Here is an 18867-nt window from a genome sequence, read left to right as displayed (position 1 = left end):
AAGCCTTCCTGTGCCCTCCTGGTACATGTACTTGTGGTAGGTTGTGTATGCAGGCATCAAACTGAAGCCTCCCTGTGCCCTCCTGGTACATGTACTTGTGGTAGGTTGTGTATGCAGGCATCAAACTGTGGCCTCCCTGTGCCCTCCTGGTACATGTACTTGTGGTAGGTTGTGTATGCAGGCATCAAACTGTAGCCTTCCTGTGCCCTCCTGGTGCATGTACTTGTGGTAGGTTGTGTATGCAGGCATCAAACTGAAGCCTTCCTGTGCCCTCCTGGTACATGTACTTGTGGTAGGTTGTGTATGCAGGCATCAAACTGAAGCCTTCCTGTGCCCTCCCTGGTACATGTACTTGTGGTAGGCTGTGTATGCAGGCATCAAACTGAAGCCTTCCTGTGCCCTCCTGGTACATGTACTTGTGGTAGGTTGTGTATGCAGGCATCAAACTGAAGCCTCCCTGTGCCCTCCTGGTACATGTACTTGTGGTAGGTTGTGTATGCAGGCATCAAACTGAAGCCTCTCTGTGCCCTCCTGGTACATGTACTTGTGGTAGGTTGTGTATGCAGGCATCAAACTGTAGCCTTTCTGTGCCCTCCTGGTGCATGTACTTGTGGTAGGTTGTGTATGCAGGCATCAAACTGTAGCCTTCCTGTGCCCTCCTGGTACATGTACTTGTGGTAGGTTGTGTATGCAGGCATCAAACTGTAGCCTTCCTGTGCCCTCCTGGTACATGTACTTGTGGTAGGTTGTGTATGCAGGCATCAAACTGTAGCCTTCCTGTGCCCTCCTGGTACATGTACTTGTGGTAGGTTGTGTATGCAGACATCAAACTGAAGCCTTCCTGTGCCCTCCTGGTACATGTACTTGTGGTAGGTTGTGTATGCAGGCATCAAACTGAAGCCTCCCTGTGCCCTCCTGGTACATGTACTTGTGGTAGGTTGTGTATGCAGGCATCAAACTGAAGCCTCCCTGTGCCCTCCTGGTACATGTACTTGTGGTAGGTTGTGTATGCAGGCATCAAACTGAAGCCTCCCTGTGCCCTCCTGGTACATGTACTTGTGGTAGGCTGTGTATGCAGGCATCAAACTGAAGCCTCCCTGTGCCCTCCTGGTATATGTACTTTTGGTAGGTTGTGTGTGCAGGCATCAAACTGAAGCCTTCCTGTGCCCTCCTGGTACATGTACTTGTGGTAGGTTGTGTATGCAGGCATCAAACTGAAGCCTCCCTGTGCCCTCCTGGTACATGTACTTGTGGTAGGTTGTGTATGCAGGCATCAAACTGAAGCCTTCCCGTGCCCTCCTGGTACATGTACTTGTGGTAGGTTGTGTATGCAGGCATCAAACTGAAGCCTTCCTGTGCCCTCCTGGTGCATGTACTTGTGGTAGGTTGTGTATGCAGGCATCAAACTGTGGCCTTCCTGTGCCCTCCTGGTGCATGTACTTGTGGTAGGTTGTGTATGCAGATATCAAACTGTGGCCTTCCTGTGCCCTCCTGGTACATGTACTTGTGGTAGGTTGTGTATGCAGGCATCAAACTGAAGCCTCCCTGTGCCCTCCTGGTACATGTACTTGTGGTAGGTTGTGTATGCAGGCATCAAACTGAAGCCTTCCTGTGCCCTCCTGGTACATGTACTTGTGGTAGGTTGTGTATGCAGGCATCAAACTGTAGCCTTCCTGTGCCCTCCTGGTACATGTACTAATCACTTGTCCGTGACTAACAAGTATATTCATACACATGGAGAGTGCCATGCAGTGGGTTTTGTGTGGAATTCAACTGTTTTTTTTTTCTTCTCCTTCACTATATTGGTTTTCTTCACATTTCTTAAGATTAGTAAGAAACCTTAATCCCAAATGCGATAGTCAGACTCTAATTTGTGTAAATGTTGTATTGATTTAGAACCGTTGTAAACCTTTTCAGAAATATACCTGTACATATACTTGAGATGAGCCATGCTGTAAGTTAGACACAGCCTTGTTTGACAGCTTAATTTCCTGCCTGTATTACATACTGAACATAGCCTGTGAAAAAATGGAGGAGTTTAGAGGTGTGTGGTTTGCTAATTGAGAGAACAGAGTTGTTACCTGCCAGGCTAAGCTTGATCAAGCACCCCTCACCTGCTTCCATGGGTCATCAGTGACAGTCAGTCAAACCGTCTTGCTAGCACAATCTGCACGTATTACCATTCCCCCCCCCCCCAACCCACCCACCCACCCACCATCACATGTTGTTCAGCCAGACCGCAGTTGATGTGAACCGTTTTTCTGCAAGTGCTGAAAAACATGAGAGATGTTCCCTTTATTGAAACCAATGCACTTCCCCTCTTACCCAGCTAGTCGCTGTTTCCTGTAAATCTCTTAAAAGGCATGCACCATTTAAGATAGAGTTCCGAAATGGCCTGTTACTGTCTTAAAACTGGATTGTGCTTCTCTTGGCGTGAAATTTAATACTGCTTGCTAAATCAGTATTCTAGTGTGCTTGTTGTTAAATCCAGATAAAGTTGACGTCTGTAAGGTCCCATTGCGAAGAAGGCTTGGGGAATTAACAACAGTGGATAATTAAATACTGATCGGTGGTAGACAATGGGCGACAGAATATCAGATGGCTGGAACCGAGCTGCGAATTGAAGACAAATATAATTTCCTCCCTGGCAGTTAATTCTTTGGTCTGTTAATTGAAACCCTGAACATGCATGTAATTCCCTGATCACCCCCACCCCACCATTCAGCGTCCCCCTGGTTTATACCCAGAGCCCCTCTGGTCGTAAGATCACCACCCAGTCCATTCAGCCCACCCAGCCCACCCAGTGCCCAGGAACGTACATGTCTGTGCCCAGTATCCCATAGCATAATCCATACAGTTTCTGTGGAAACCATTATCCACTAGTTAGTGATAAAAGCAAAGATAAACATATTTTTATCATGTGATGTGTACAGGATAAGACCATCTGTTGATCATGCACAAATCATTTGCTGGGGATTATTCTTTGTTGATCATGTACCAGGATTTAGTGTTACAATTCAAAAGTTACTTTGGCTGGTAATGAGGTTTTTTTTGTAAGATGATTCCGGATCAAAAAAGTGACATTTTTGGATACAGGGTATTGCAATAATAGTTCATGTACATGAAGAATGGTATGGCTTACTTGGGCTGCTATTATTGGTCATGTTTGGGTATGTGAGAACTTTTTCAGGCCCGAGTAATGATAAGTGACTGGTTACAGTGACCAGATGAGCCTCTGACTGTACCCCACCCACCCCTCAAGTGAACCCCACCCCTGTGTCCCCATTTGTCCTGGTCAGCTGCCAGTGACCCTGATAATGAGGTGTGATTTTCATCAGGGAACTGACCAGCCTGTTCAAAGGCTGATAATAAAGGCAATATTTTCGCTGCATAGATTACTTGGGTGTGGTTGAGGAAGGAGGGGAGGAGAGCTATTGAGGAGGCCCAAAATTTCCCTGACAGCTGATAGGGTTCAAACGGACTGCCACAGAATTCAACTTTATTGTTTCAAAGACAATTTGTCCAAGGATAACCCAGACAAAGCACAAATTGTGTGAAGTGCACAAGCTTAATGAAGACCTCCAAATCCTTTTGGCATTAATGCATATTCTCCAGATTTTTAATTAAGACATTTTAGAGTTGGTCCACACATGTACATATATCTGTGCATGAAAAAAGTCAGTCATGTAGCATGTAACATATTGTTATGTCCAACAACACATGTTCAACAAACAAAATTCTTCACTTCATTGAGTCTGTTTAATGCTGTACTGTGGAATCTTTCATTTCTTCATGGTACTTATGGTTTGTGTGTGCAGGAAAATGAGTGCACAGAGTGAACCTGCCATTTGTCTGGGAAGAAGCAGCGAGGGCCAGATTTGACCCTGTCGTCTCATTGGTCAGTGGTTTATTGTTCAGAGTAAGACAAAACCAAACCTTTAGCCAACTCAGCTGGCTAGGGTTAATATTGATTTTGTTCAGCATGAAAACAGATTACATACAATAGTCTCTGCAAACCGTTCCTGTTTAGCAGCCTCATAGAACCACAGCATACATGCTGTGATTCATAAAGCCAACATTTTAACAACTGGAAACTCAAAATTTAGTTTTTTTCTGGTTCACATTGAGTTTATTTATATTTTAAACACCCGACTATAACCTGATGTTGTGTGTAATTACGCTTTAGCGACCAGTAATTTTGTGAATGTGAAAATATGTGTGATATACTGGTATATATATGAGAGGGAAATTTAATTTCATTTGAGGTTTATTTCTGATCATGGTTTATTGTTGGTACACACATACACTTTTACAAGTATGTTATCCTGATCAGAGAGATGTATAATAAAACAGTTATCAAACCATGGTGATGCATGTTCATTTGTTGGTTTTCATATTAAAGGAAAGAAAATAACTGATAAACATTACATGTATATCAAAAGTAAATATGTGCAAAATACAGAGATAAATTAAGGCTTATCCTTCTCAGAGGTATATAATGAAACAGTTATAAACCTTGCATGTTCAGTTGTTAGTTGTAATAAATATTACTCAGTTGGTTAGCGCGCTAGCACAGCGTAATGACCTAAGAGTCTCTCACCAATGCGGTCGTTGTGAGTTCAAATCCAGCTTTATAGAGCCTAATTTTAAGTTAATTACAGCAAATACACACATGAACACTTCGGCTTGTCACAGATGCAGCCATGGGTGATTGAATTCGACTGCTCATCGCTACGCGTATATTTTCGAATGCAAATCAGTTTTTTTTCCAAAAATTTGAGTAATTACCAGACAACGCAGAATTGAGCTTTTTTTAACCCAATTTACAGTTTTTAACTGAATTTACCATGGAATAGCAGGGCTTTAAGTCGACGTGTATGATTCCCTGACATGTATGATGTATCTACCTATATGTAGATCACAAGTGTTTAATATAAAAAAAATGGTGTAGGACATGCATGTTTAGGAACTCTTCTTCTCTTGTTTCTCTGGGTATGCAATTACATGTATCTCCAAATATTAAGGATAGGTAAATGGACACCCAAATGTGAGAGGCTTTGTGTTGACTCAGGGTCTGGAGGACAAATTCTGCAGTCTGGGAGAGGTGGTGGTGTAACCCACAGAAGGCTTTCCATTTTACACTAGCACTGTCAGTCTCTACCCTAGCTATGCTCAGTGTCAGTGGGATGTGGTCATTGTCCCAGGGTGTCATATCTATCAGGGTTGACATTAAATATATTTCCAGTATAGTGTCACAGATTGGGGTCTTCACAGCATCACCCCTCCAGCTGCCTCTCATTCCACCTGTCCACACATACCATACCACACCAATTACCCCACACTGAGATGGAGAGCATTCAAAATTACACTGACAGCCAAAATAAAAAACATATTTAGCTCCCATTGTGCACAACAAATTAAAAAGTGTTTAGCCATAATGGCTGCTGATTGCTTTATTGGACAGGGTACATAGTTTCCGTGTATGTCTTAAATGCGTTTGGACGTGTATAGCTTGTAGAGCCTGCCAGAAGGCGCCACTCTGCCAGCTCAGGCCAGACTGTGTAGTGTTTGTGGTTTGTTTGGTGGAAAAGTTGTGGTGTTTCAGCTATCGTTGGTAGCATCATCAGCACATGAACATGAATAGACGAATAGTAACACCCATCACTCCTGTGTACTGTGTACACGTATAGGACCTATTCTGGTAGACACTTAATTAGACAGGTGCAGTGTGGTATCCACAAGGAATTCTCCCCACTTGTCTAGAGTAACCCTCTAATCCTAGCTACAAGCTACCACATGCCAATGAAGAGGTTGTACTTTCAATATATGGCATGGTGTCTGCCTGCAAACAAATACAGAATTGTATACTACTGTGCATCTACTAGTATTGGATAATTTGTCTGGTTTTCTACAAAATGGCTTATAAATGTAACATAAATATTCTGGTATTATCTGCAGCAATTTTGCTGTGCTTGTATTTTTCAGGACAGTCAGAATAGTGATATGATCTCATAAATATCCCAAATACAGACTAGATCCATTGATTTTGTTTTCTCTACCAATTCTGGTTTCTTATTAATATCTAATTGGTACAGTCACCAAATTTTTCAAATTTGAAATATAGTATAAATCCATGTAAATATCAATATCCACAACATTTTCACCTTAAATAGGCTACTGTGGTTCACATGGAGGATAATTTTGTGTGAACTCGGACACTTTTCATTGAAATCTTTTTCTAATTTGGTACATTCCTTAACTATATCTGATGTTTTAAGAATGGAATTAAAACTTAGGGAAGAGAGACACAGTGTACATGTAGGATGTCAATATAATAACACTACAGTAACTACATTAGTCAGGTTGCCTCCTCAGAGCTGTGTGTGTGTGTGGTGGTGAGACTTGTTATACCTCAACAGCCCATATGGAGACTGACAAGGTCTGGCGCCAACCTCCAGGGGATCTGTAAACTCTAAGCCCATGGTGCAATCTGTTAGCGTAACAGTCAATTGACAGCATGGCGTTAAGGCGATATTGGTTCTCCCTTCCAAGCAGACTATGGGGAGAATTCACCTGCATTCCTCTAATTTCACGCCAGAGTTTCCATGTTTTGGTTTGCAGACATGGAAATGTGGTTCTATTTACACAAGCTGTTATGAAGAAGACTGTTTTCTGCTTTCTGCTTTGCATTTCTTAGAAAAAGTACAGACCTAATTTTGTTTTGCCATAAATATTTTAGCCTGCACATCTTCTTTTCACCTGCCAAATTATTGCATTTCCTGTGGCTGGTTGGAATTGCAGATGTTGAGAAATGGTTTTCACAAATAAACATGTGAATTATGATACACAGTGGGAATTCTTGGCTTGTTTGGATTAATAATTACTGTGTTTGTTCTTACTGATACCTTATACATAAAGTGACGGAATGAAGCATTCCTGAATTCAGGATTTGAGCTAAAAACTTGTACATCTCCACACTGTTCCAGTGCTAATCCAGGCTTTAGAGAGTGTTTGTTTGGAATAACAAAAGAATGTCACATTCAGTTTAAGAGGAACAAGAAACATGATAGCTGCTCACTAAAAATAATTATTTCTTTTAGGATGACAGCTTTGATTTAAATTTAGGCAAAAAACCAGGATAGTTTGACTGCGTGTAATGGAGGCACAGAGCACGTATCTATTAAGGGATAGACACAATGACAACCAGATACATGTATTCCTATTGTGATGGGGAAACAGTGGGATCTGTTAAGGATGGGCTTTCGTCCTGAATTTGTATCACCCTAGGCATGGAAAACTCACAGCCGGCCACTTTTTTGGGGAGCTTGAAGCTCCAAAATCCCTTGATGTGGTTTAGTTGCCATGTCAACTTGTTAGGGTCCAAGAGCCATTTTCGTCACAACGCCAGACATTCTGGCACCCTAACCCATTGATGCAATCAGAAACGCTTCAACTTTTATGGCTAACTTTATTAAACACTAGAAAACATCAATGCCTTTGACAGGTCGCTAGGCAGTCCAATATTGCCTCCAGCACCAGAAGAGAGTGTGCCAAGGAAACGATGCATAGAATTTTGTAAAGCTAAGGATGACTGTAGTCACCCCGCAGGAAATTGTCTGTGACGAGTAGGTGACCGTTAGTGTGAGATCATACATAGATATGGTAGGCACAGTCTAATGGTAGGCCAACTCAAAACAAGCATCTAGTTCAGTAGGAAAACAGATATTGATGGAAGTATGTACAAAGGAAGCGCTCGCTGTCCTGTGTGTGTCAGTGGGTTGAGCCCTAGGGCTGTTAGCATCTTTATGGTTGGGTTCTGTATGTCTAGATGTAGGCCACACCCAGTGCTGCCCCTTTGTTTCCCTGAATGAAGGGTAGCCAGTTTGTCTGGTGCAAACAAACAATAGAAAACTCCAAGGCTATTGATCTCAGATATTTGTCTGTGAGAGGATATCATTTCCAGTCTGCAAACATTAGAGAAGCCTCAGCCGTTTAAACAGAAAGCTTTTATTTTGAAATCTTTGATTGGCAGTGCCATTATTAAATGGCACTTGTAATCCATATTAAGGAGTAAAGTTATATCAGACATAATGCTGCAAACCTTCATTCCATGCTCATTTCATTAGTCTTGAAGATGTCATGTAAAATAATTTTCATATATGTACTCTTGGAGTAACACCATGTCTAGACAAGTGTATGCATGGAATAACACAATGTGTAGACCTAAAATGTTTCTACAGCATAAGTTAAAAGAATTGTTCAAAAATACCTATTGAGAAAAATATTCATTAATTAATAATTGTTTTTGTTAGACATTTTTGTATTTAATGTCAGATTTGTGAAATGTTTAAATAAAAGCATATGTTGACATAAATGTTATGTATAGATGTGTCCATATGAGTTATGATAGTTAATCACCGATGGACATACAGAAATTCATGGCTACGTTACTGTTAATAATAAAGACATAAATTTGTTAATGAGTGAAATTACATGTACGTGTTATGCACAAGGACCAGGTACCTGATAATACATGTACGTGTCACCCGTTATGCACAAGGACCAGGTACCTGATAATACATGCACGTGTCGCCCGTTATGCACAAGGACCAGGTACCTGATAATACATGTACATGTCGCTCGTTATGCACAAGGACCAGGTACCTGATGATACATGTACGTGTCGCCCGTTATGCACAAGGACCAGGTACCTGATAATACATGTACGTGTCACCCATTATGCACAAGGACCAGGTACCTGATAATACATGTACGTGTCACCCATTATGCACAAGGACCAGGTACCTGATAATACATGTATGTGTCGCCCGTTATGCACAAGGACCAGGTACCTGATAATACATGTACGTGTCGCCCGTTATGCACAAGGACCAGGTACCTGATAATACATGTACGTGTCGCCCGTTATGCACAAGGACCAGGTACCTGATAATACATGTACGTGTCGCCCGTTATGCACAAGGACCAGGTACCTGATAATACATGTACTACAGTAGGCCTACCACGGGTTAATCCACTCCACATTATAATGTTTAATGAATCTACTTTTTCATCCTGTTGACTGTACACTAAACACAGATCTTTCTGTTTATTCCCTTCCAAAGTGATATGAATTGATTACAATCATGCTGGGTAAATGTACTTGAAGTCTATCTGTACATGTGTATATCAGTTACTTGATTGCGTCTACCTCTCCTGTAATTTAATAAACTGACCGCTGGAAACCAGTTGTTAGTTATCATGTAAATGTGCGGCGTATTGTCCCCGGCTGATTACAGTAGCTTTATCTGTATTTTTTTCCCCATAGATTGCTTCATACTGTACACCTGTCGATGATGATAAGTTACCTCTTAAGGACCACACACAAGGGAATTTTATTTACACAAATGCTGCCGAGATGTGTCATGATGCTGGCTTTTGTTTGTCTGGAAGCTTTGCTTCCTGGTGAGTGGCGTGCCCTTTGTAGGCATACCACCAAGCCCTAACCTGAACATTTGGTTCCCCCTTGGGCACTTCCCCTGTCTGTGATAGGATACGGCCACCACGTGCCAGCCACTTCGTGTTCATGTCATAAAAAAGATAGCTGTGCGGAGGTCGGGGTAGATCTCATATTCCACAGTAAGGTAGTGGGTAACAAGGACTCAGATATTAACATGTGTTACAATGTTATGTGTTCTTCAAGGTACATCTGGTCCCATGCATTGCTCAACTTTGCAACTATTCATCAAACTGTCCAGTAATAACATCACCATGATACAAAAGCTTATTTGTGCTATGGAAATGGAAGTATTAGCTTGGTTAAGAGCATCTGTGAAAAACAAGTGCAGTTTAAATTACATACTATGATATGAAATTGACCAGTTTCATAATGTATGTGAAACCAAAATGTGGCAAACCACTGAATGACCTAAAGAATGATGAAGATTACTGTACATTATATATTTATTTATTTTTAACTGTTCAAAGGAAGCCATGCTTTCTCACATCTTCTTTCTTTGTAACAATGTCAATAGTTATTATACACCTAAGTGTCCAGCACCTACTATATTATGTAGTAAACACAACTGTCCAATATTTTTTAATATATTGGACAGTTGTAACCGTGACGTCACAAGTACGGACTACGTTTTGTTTGTCAACAAGCAGACGACACAACAAGAATGGCTGCGGATCAGTCAGATTCTGACCCTTTTGATCTCACCGACGCTGAAATTTGCTTGCTACTTGATGACCCAGAACTGGACAACATTTTAGAAGCAACACCAAGTACCAGTAGAGATGAAGTAATAAATGATGTGAGTGCCTTTATTGATTCGCAAAAGAAGAAAAACACAGTCGTGAGCACAAATCGTGATGTTATAAATGTGCAGAGATGGTTGTGGCAAAACAAGCAGGAGCCGAGACTGATATTCCTCCAAATCATCTGAACGAATATCTGGCTGAGATGTTCATTTCAATCAGGAAGAAGGATGGGTCAGAGTACAAGCCAGCATCAATCGAGTCCATGAAAAACAGCATCGAGAGGTGCTTTCAACTAACAGACGTTAAAAAAAAAAGAGAAAAGAATAAAAAAATTATTCCGCCTTTCAAAATGACTGAAACATTGACCTCATCCCTTTAGAACACAATAATATTATTAAATTGTTTTGGATAATCTTTCCAACAAAAACATACATGGGCCTCCTTACTCGGTGAAAAACCTTGTAAAAAAATCTGGCGTCGCTCCACATAAAATTATGCAGGTCACCGGACATAAATCCCTTGCTAACATCCAGAAGTATGATTCTAAATTAAATCACGTAGCGCAGAAGCAAATGTCGAATTTACTTCAGAGCAATCGCGCCTTCAGTCAGCGATCTCCTGCACTTCCACTCCCTGGCCGGTCAGTTCAAGTGCACACAAACAAAGTTTTCACGAATCCGATGCCATCAACTTCCGCACAGAATCCCAAGGATAATCAGCTAACTTTGTCAGCAAACTCTCTTCTCTTTCATCCTCATCCTGTAAATTACGCTAAACAGGTCGGTGGCGCAGTTTTCAGTAACTGCACTTTTAATTTTCACAAACGTCTGCATTCCTTTTCTTTACACTTCTGTTGGTAAAATACCGCTTCGGCCGTGTGCGCCTGACCCAGTTTTCCGTCAGCCAAATATAACTCGTCCTGGGCGCCCAGGACTCGTCCATACAGGACCATGCAATCCAATATCGTATAAATATAATATATATAGCTTTCTAAGAAACTCATCCTGTTGACAAAGAAAAAGTGAAAGGTTAAATGATTAGTTAAAGAGACAAAATTGAACCTGGGGAAGGTAAATCCAGTCTTTTGTGGCCCTGGGGAATGTATATACACACATGCTGTCTGATGTTGTGCTATTTTGGTGGTAATTTGTCTCAAGCCAAATTGTTCTCTTGTGTGTTTTCAGGCAGAACTTTCTCGGAATCTTCAGTCCTTATCAGAAAAGGCTAGAGCTGGCACAGAGTTCATCCATCAGCTGAAGGGAATGGTGGACAGGGTAGAGGTAAGCTGTGCTCTTGTCTACATGGGGACAAACACATCATTCATCAATCCACATATCCAGACAAGGGCCATCTTTTTTCAACATCATTTTCCGAACATGAATCTTACCATGTTAAAAGATGAGAATGTAGCACTATTGTGCTAGGACGCGGTGATATTATTTTGCACTGTGATGTCATGATAAAGTAACTGGAAACTCTGTGTTGCTGGGACACGAGAGGTGTTGGCTTAACACTGGGCAGAAGATTTCACCTGGCACTTTCACTGTTTTCTTTGACCTTATATGTACTTGATGCTAATAAGCCCCAGTAGGATTATTTTTGTGGCCTTATGTGAAATCATTTGAACATAAATATACTTCCCTTCCACAAAATATTAAATACATCTGCCTATAATATGTCCGCAAGTTTGTCGGTTGCTTACAAAATAGTGGTTTACTCTCAGCAGTCTGGTTTCGTCCTCCCATAAAAGTGCTTTTAGTCATAGAAAGTGAAATAGTTTCGGTGTGGCGCTGAACCGAAATGAAATAAATGGATAAAATATGTCACTCAGATTTCAGATGTTGATTTGTGATTGATATGTCCAGGATGGAGTTGCATGTTTGTCCAAGACATTATCATTACCTAAACCTGTACACATAGATAGTGAGAACTGAGAACCAGAAATACATGTGTATTTCATGATTTATAAATAAGATTTTAGGGCTTCATTGATTTCATTAGCTAGGGTACATTACATGTTGGATGTACATGTATGTCCATACATTCATTTATCACTCTGTACTTATTGCCATTAGCTTGTCACCTGAAATGAATAGACTAATAATGTTTTTGACCTTTCCTTGATATAACAAACCCATTAAGTACTCAGCTACACATATATTCGGGCAATATCCTGTGACATATTAATTTGTGGGTTATATCCTCTGGGAACGTGAGTTGTCAGTATACAGCGGTCAGCATCAAATTGTTGTGTGTCATGTGGCTAATGATCATCTGTCTCTCCAGCTTTATATCAACTTTTAATTTCAATGTACAGAAGGGGGCTTCGTGGCTCAGTTGGTTAGCACCTTAGCGTAGCGTAATGACCCAGGAGCTCCTCACCAGTGCTGTCGCTGTGAGTTCAAGTCATGCTGGCTTCCTCTCTGGCCTTACGTGGGAAGGTCTGTCAGCAACCTGTGGATGGTCATGGGTTTCCCCCAGGCTCTGCCCGGTTTCCTCCCACCATAATGTTCGCCGCCGTCGTGTAAGTGAAATATTCTTGAGTACGGCGTAAAACACCAATGAAGTAAATAAATAAATAAATGTACAGGAACTACGCATAAGCATGTTCAGTATTGCAGTGCAGGTGTACAATGTAAAACGTCAACTTTCATAACATAGCAGATAATGTACATGTACAGTAACTATTAATTTTATTAATAAATGTATTTAATTTGTCAAATTGTTCCACACTTAGTCTGGTCTGGTAAATATGTACATGCCTGTTTTATAGGATACTGGTATTTGCATCAGTATACATGTAGCTTCTGAACATACAAGTATTAAGCCGTGTTCAGTACGCCTTTGGTGCATATTATAAGATCAGGAAGCGTAATGACCCTGGAGTCTCTCACCAATGCGGTCGCTGTGAGTTCAAGTCCAGCTCATGCTGGATGGGTTTCCCCCGGGCTGTGCCCGGTTTCCACCCACCATAATACTGACCGCTGTCGTATAAGTGAAATATTCTTGAGTACAGCATAAAATACCAATCAAATAAATAAAGAAGATCAGGAAAACATAATTTTAGTACATGTAGCAGGTGAGCACACATGTAAGCATGGTCATTTATTGTATGAAACATGCCATTAAATAGCTTTATGCATTTTTGTTCAAATAATTTCAGGAACTTGCACTGCAGTTGCTTGGGTTGCCTTGGTTGGGCTGGCTTTATACCATTTTTCTTTGTTCTTACACTTTGTTTTTGCCTTGGTCAGTGCCTGAATGTCCTGTTTTTCCTACCGTTGACATCTGTAGTTTCCTTGCCTCAGTGCATTGTGTTTCCTTATCTGCATGTAAGTGTTCTTCTCTGTTTCCTTTCTTCATGTTTCTTTGCCTCAGTCCCAGATGTTTCCTTGCCTCAGTCCCAGATGTTTCCTTGCCTCAGTCCCAGATGTTTCCTTACCTAAGCGTCAGTTCCCTACCCCGTGTCACCATTCCACAACCCTGTTCCCTCACCTCAGTTCTCTGCCCTGTGTCACCATTCCACAGCACTTTCTCCCCTCACCTCAGTTCTCTGCCCTGTGTCACCATTCCACAACCCTACCTCTGCTTAACTCAGTTCTCTGCCCTGTGTCACCATTCCACAACCCTACCTCTGCTTAACTCAGTTCTCTGCCCTGTGTCACCATTCCACAACCCTATCTGTCTTCACCTCAGTTATCTGCTTTGTGTCACCATTCCACAACCCTATCTCCCCTCACCTCATTTCTTTGCCCTGTGTCACCATTCCACAAACCTATTTCCCTTCACCTCAGTTCTCTGCCCTGTGTCACCATTCCACAACCCTATTTCCCTTCACCTCAGTTCCCTGCCCTGTGTCACCATTCCACAACCCTGTCTCCCCTCACCTCAGTTCTCTGCCCTGTGTCACCATTCCACAGCACTTTCTCCCCTCACCTCAGTTCTCTGCCCTGTGTCACCATTCCACAACCCTGTCTCCCCTCACCTCAGTTCTCTGCCCTGTGTCACCATTCCACAACCCTATCTCCCCTCACCTCAGTTCTCTGCCCTGTGTCACCATTCCACAGCACTTTCTCCCCCTCAGCTCAGTTATCTGCCATGTGTCACCATTCCACAGCACTTTCTCTCCTTTACACCAGCATGTAAGTGTTCTTCCTTTCTTCATGTTTCTTTCAGTGCCTGATGTTTCCTTGCCTTAGTCCCAGATGTTTCCTTACCTAAGTGTCAGTTCTCTGCCCTGTGTCACCATTGCACAACCCTATCTCCCCTCACCTCAGGTCTCTGCCATGTGTCCCCTTTCCACAACCCTGTCTCCCCTCATCCATTCCACAACCCTACCTCTGCTTAACTCAGTTCTCTGCCCTGTGTCACCATTCCACAACTCGTCTCTCACCTCAGTTTTCTTCTCTGTGTCCCCTTTTCACAAGCCTGTGTCCCCTCATCTCAATTATCTGTCCTGTGTCACCATTCCACAACATTTTCTCTGCTTACCTGAGTTCTCTACCACATGTCAGCATTCCACAACCCTGTCCCCTCACCTCAGTAATGTGCCCTGTGTTACCATTCCACAACCCATTCTTCCTGTATCTAATGTATCTCTTTTTCTTGCCACAGGATAACTGTGGAGAGTTTCAGTCGGGTATTGTGGCACAGTGCGACAGTTTGATAGAGGCCATCAAGCAGCGCAAACAGGAGTTAATCGAAAGTATCGCAGAGGAAAAGGAAGTGAAGTTGCGGACGCTAAAGGAGCAGGTTCAAGACTGCACAACACTCCTACAGCGCACAACAGGACTCCTACAGTTCAGTATTGAGGTCCTGAAGGAGAGCGATGCCATGTCCTATCTGCAGGTCAGTCCGTACGCTAACCTATGAGCAAGTCATCTGTGACATCGGTGTCATCTGCTACATCGGTGTCGTCTGTTACATCTGTGACATCTCTGTCATCTGACACATCTGTATCATCTGTTACATCTGTGTCATCTGTTACATCTGTGTCATCTGTTACATCTGTGTCACAATGTGTACTATGTTGGACTGCATGCACACAGTAGTGGATGCACCTGTAATATTGTTATCTGTTAATTGGCACATACTTGTATTGACATGCCTGGAAAAGTATGTTATTATGGATGGTAAATTCATTGATTCGTGCACTACACCGCATGTCTAGAAAAGATAGCTGGACGTGTATGTGTATTGACCAGGTAAATCTTTGTTTATAACATTTGGTACATGTAGTTGCAATCTCGCTATTACAGTAAATTTGATTTAAGCGGGAGATTTCCAGACTTTCTCATGTTGTTCTCATATTACGCATGTAGATCCTTACACATGGTTTAAAATCCATATGAACAGTCACAGTCACATGTGTGATGCATTTATTTGAGGTTATGGTTTCAATGTCCTCCAAATTTGGCTACACAGGCTACATTTTTTTCTTCCCAGTAATCTTTTTCGCAGTTATTAGATTTATTATAGGTCTAGTTTGGTTTAGTATGTGACATAGCATTGTGAAACCAAGGCACATCTACATAAATCCAATATTTTTATTTTTCCCAGCTGGAAGTTTAGTCCCTTTTGACTGAAGAGACATTTCTGTTTCCTGCTGGAAAGTAGTGGTTTAAATGGCAGGTTTTGGAGTAGATTTGGTTGATACCTCAGTGAGATCAGGCTTGAGTGAGATCAGCAACACTCTATATATTGGCTGCTAATTGTCTGTAGACTTCCATCAGGCTCAGCACTGACAGTTATTGAGGGTCACTTTACACCAATAGGAGCCATTTTGTCTGGCGGCTGTGTTTTTCTTGTGGCTATCTGGCTCTCACATGTTATTAGTGGTGTGAAATGGTAGTGCCTGACAAGCAGACAGGCCACAATCAGATCCTTGCTCCCTTGTGGGGGCCTGGGTAGCTAGATATAGGGTGCTAAAGATTCCAGCAGGCAGGATAAGGCTGTCTGCTGACTGAGACCTCAGACCTTTCAGACTTTGTTATTGTGCAAACTGCTCACCTCCCACACTGTAACTGTAACACCTTTCAGGGTGTTGCTTGCCCTGATCTGCCTGATGCCCTCACATCCATATTTGCCCCCTCCTCCCCCCCCCACCCCCACCTCTATATCTGTCAAATGTGTGACAGTGAGCCAGGGTTTATCACCTAGCCTTGTAACAGTAACAGTTGACTAGAGATCTGGGATCATTCCTGGTGTTTATTTGTTCATCCATACTCTCAGATGGAGCTGTTTATTTTATTTTGGCCTGCAGTATTTGCTGAAGCCTTCACTTCAGATAGCAGACTGTCAGTTTAGCCAGTGGTTTACCTGGGTAATACTGTCAGTAAAGGTGTGAAAGTACTCTGCACTTGTATGTATACAAACTGGTTCATATGGGCTTAACTCTCATCTGTGTGACTTGTTTAACCTGTTAGCTCAGTGATGCATTGACTTACTTTGGCAACATTAAAACATTATTTTCTAAACCTTATAAGATGTGTGTTACAATAGGTCAGTAGTATAAGAATTGCATACAAAACATGGCAAAATATAAATTGGTTTTACATTAGTTGAAGTACATGTTTGGTTTGGTTTTCATTTCACCAGCTGCATATATTGTGACATAATGCGTCAAGATGAAAAACTCAAATATATGATATCAGTATAATGCAACAGCAGTCCTACCCAGTCATACATAGTACATGTACTTAGTGGTCAAGATGTCATTTAAATTCTGTCTAGTATGAATGGCCAGTATTCAAATCTGTCAGTAGCAATTTATGTGTATATGTACACACTGATGGCTGTGTAAAATGGAACTGGCATTAGGTTGGCATCCAAGTCACTTTGTCCTTGTAATAATGGAGGTGTACAAATGTAAGGGCAATATGCCGTGGTCTGCCAGAAATGGTTTTCCTTCTAGGTGAAGACTTAAGTGAATGCTAAGGCAGGGTATGTCAACATTTGACTGTGCTGGAACTAGACTTTGTTTTGATAGCTGATTGGTCCAATTACTTAGAGAGTTATCTCTCATTGGCTGGTTGGTCTCCAGAGACTAAGAAGCTCCTCTATCCTGTCCAGAGATGCAGGGGATGGCTGGTCGATGGGTCCTGGGAGGGAAAGACAGGAAGCTGAACGCTACCACTTTCCCACATCATTATCCACACCAATACCAGATTGAATGCCACAATAACAGTCTCATGTTTGGAGGAAAAACACTGATTTTGTTTCCCTCAACAATCATCAAAACCCTGTGACTCCAGTAGTAGTTTCATGGTAGCCACAGGGCTTGGTGCAATTTAAATACCATTTCAACATTTCATGTTAAAATTGTAGAAATGAAATTGAGCTTCCCTCCCTGGAAAGCTTTAAATAGTGATCTATACAATTCAGTAGTTCTCAATTTAACATAACCTTTGTTTGCTGTAAGGAAATTAATTTGTAGTCATGTATTTAAAACTGAGTAATAACGTACACACCAATTAAAATATGAATGTATGAAATAAAATCAGTTGAAAACGAAAGCATTTTTATTACTCTGTATCAGTCCAGTTAAAGTTTAAATCCTTTAAAATAGATAATTTAATTCAGCAATTACGTGTACTTTGACTTGTTGCTCCGGATTGTTATGTGCTAACTACACTGGATTATTTGTAACATCATTACAAGGATATATCTAAGAAGATATATACTTAGAATAGAGCTTTTGCAAAATTGTTTATTTTTATATTTCAACATATATTTTGCACTCAATTCAGCACAAAGTTTATCTTGTCCTTAATACTACACCCAGTGTTTCGTGTTATATTCCATTATTATTCTCTACACCTGGCCTGGATTTATCTGCATATCTGTGTACTTGAGGTTAAGCATTATCTGCAGAATTTGACAAGTATTCTGCATCGTTGTCAGCAAGGGTCTATCGGTACCCAGTAGATATCCTGCAGGTACAAACCTGTCCATCAGGTGGCTAATCTGTTGGTGTTATTTGCAGGGTAAACAGCCAAATGGATATTGTCAAAGAGGAGAGCTTGCTGTTCTGTTTTTATGTGTATAGTAAAGCTGTCTGTTTTTTTCTGTGCTTGCGCTGAGACCTAACACCTGTCAGTGGAAGGATTTGTAATCAGTAAAGAGATCTGACTTCACTGACCGTGATCATCTTCATTCAGATTGAGTTTCCCAACTGCCAGCATCTCTTCACTCTTATCTGTTATTATAGAGGTAAACAGAACAGAAATCTGAGTTGAGATGAGTCTAGGAAAACAGACAGAGGTGTCAGACAGTTGACTGGGCTGTACTGGACACCCTTCCTGTCATAAAAACACTGGTTAAAAAGAGGCAAAATGACCACATGCTGACCAGCACTGTGGTCAGTGTGGGAACCAACGGTTAGCAAAGCTTAGATCAAAGATAGCTGTAAGATAAGAGCAGCAGGATGTACTGTCTGCAGTTGTCTTCAACCATTTTTCTCTTACATCCCAAAATGAATCTGTTCAGTGATTGATTCATTTTGTTACTGAGAGTGAAGTAGACTCTACATGTCCATGATTTTTTTTTTGTTATTGAACTTCACGATCAAGAATTTTACACTTATATCCAATGGTAGTCAGTTTT

The 18867-nt window shown here is 41.4% G+C and overlaps 1 protein-coding gene across 1 annotated transcript in view; it reads left to right on the top strand.

Moving 5' to 3' along the window:
• LOC135467744 (E3 ubiquitin-protein ligase TRIM9-like) overlaps positions 1-18867 on the top strand; it is a 62395-nt gene that overhangs the window by 24802 nt on the left and 18726 nt on the right. The window contains exons 2-3 of the mRNA XM_064745577.1: positions 11448-11543; positions 14878-15111. Coding sequence (XP_064601647.1) covers positions 11448-11543; positions 14878-15111 — 330 coding nt within the window. The remainder of the gene's footprint in view (positions 1-11447; positions 11544-14877; positions 15112-18867) is intronic.

This window comes from Liolophura sinensis, chromosome 6 (assembly GCF_032854445.1).
Source record: "Liolophura sinensis isolate JHLJ2023 chromosome 6, CUHK_Ljap_v2, whole genome shotgun sequence".
Lineage (NCBI taxonomy): Eukaryota > Metazoa > Mollusca > Polyplacophora > Chitonida > Chitonidae > Liolophura > Liolophura sinensis.
The sequence above is the reverse complement of the archived record's forward strand: the minus strand, read 5'-3'. Positions and strand labels throughout refer to the sequence as shown.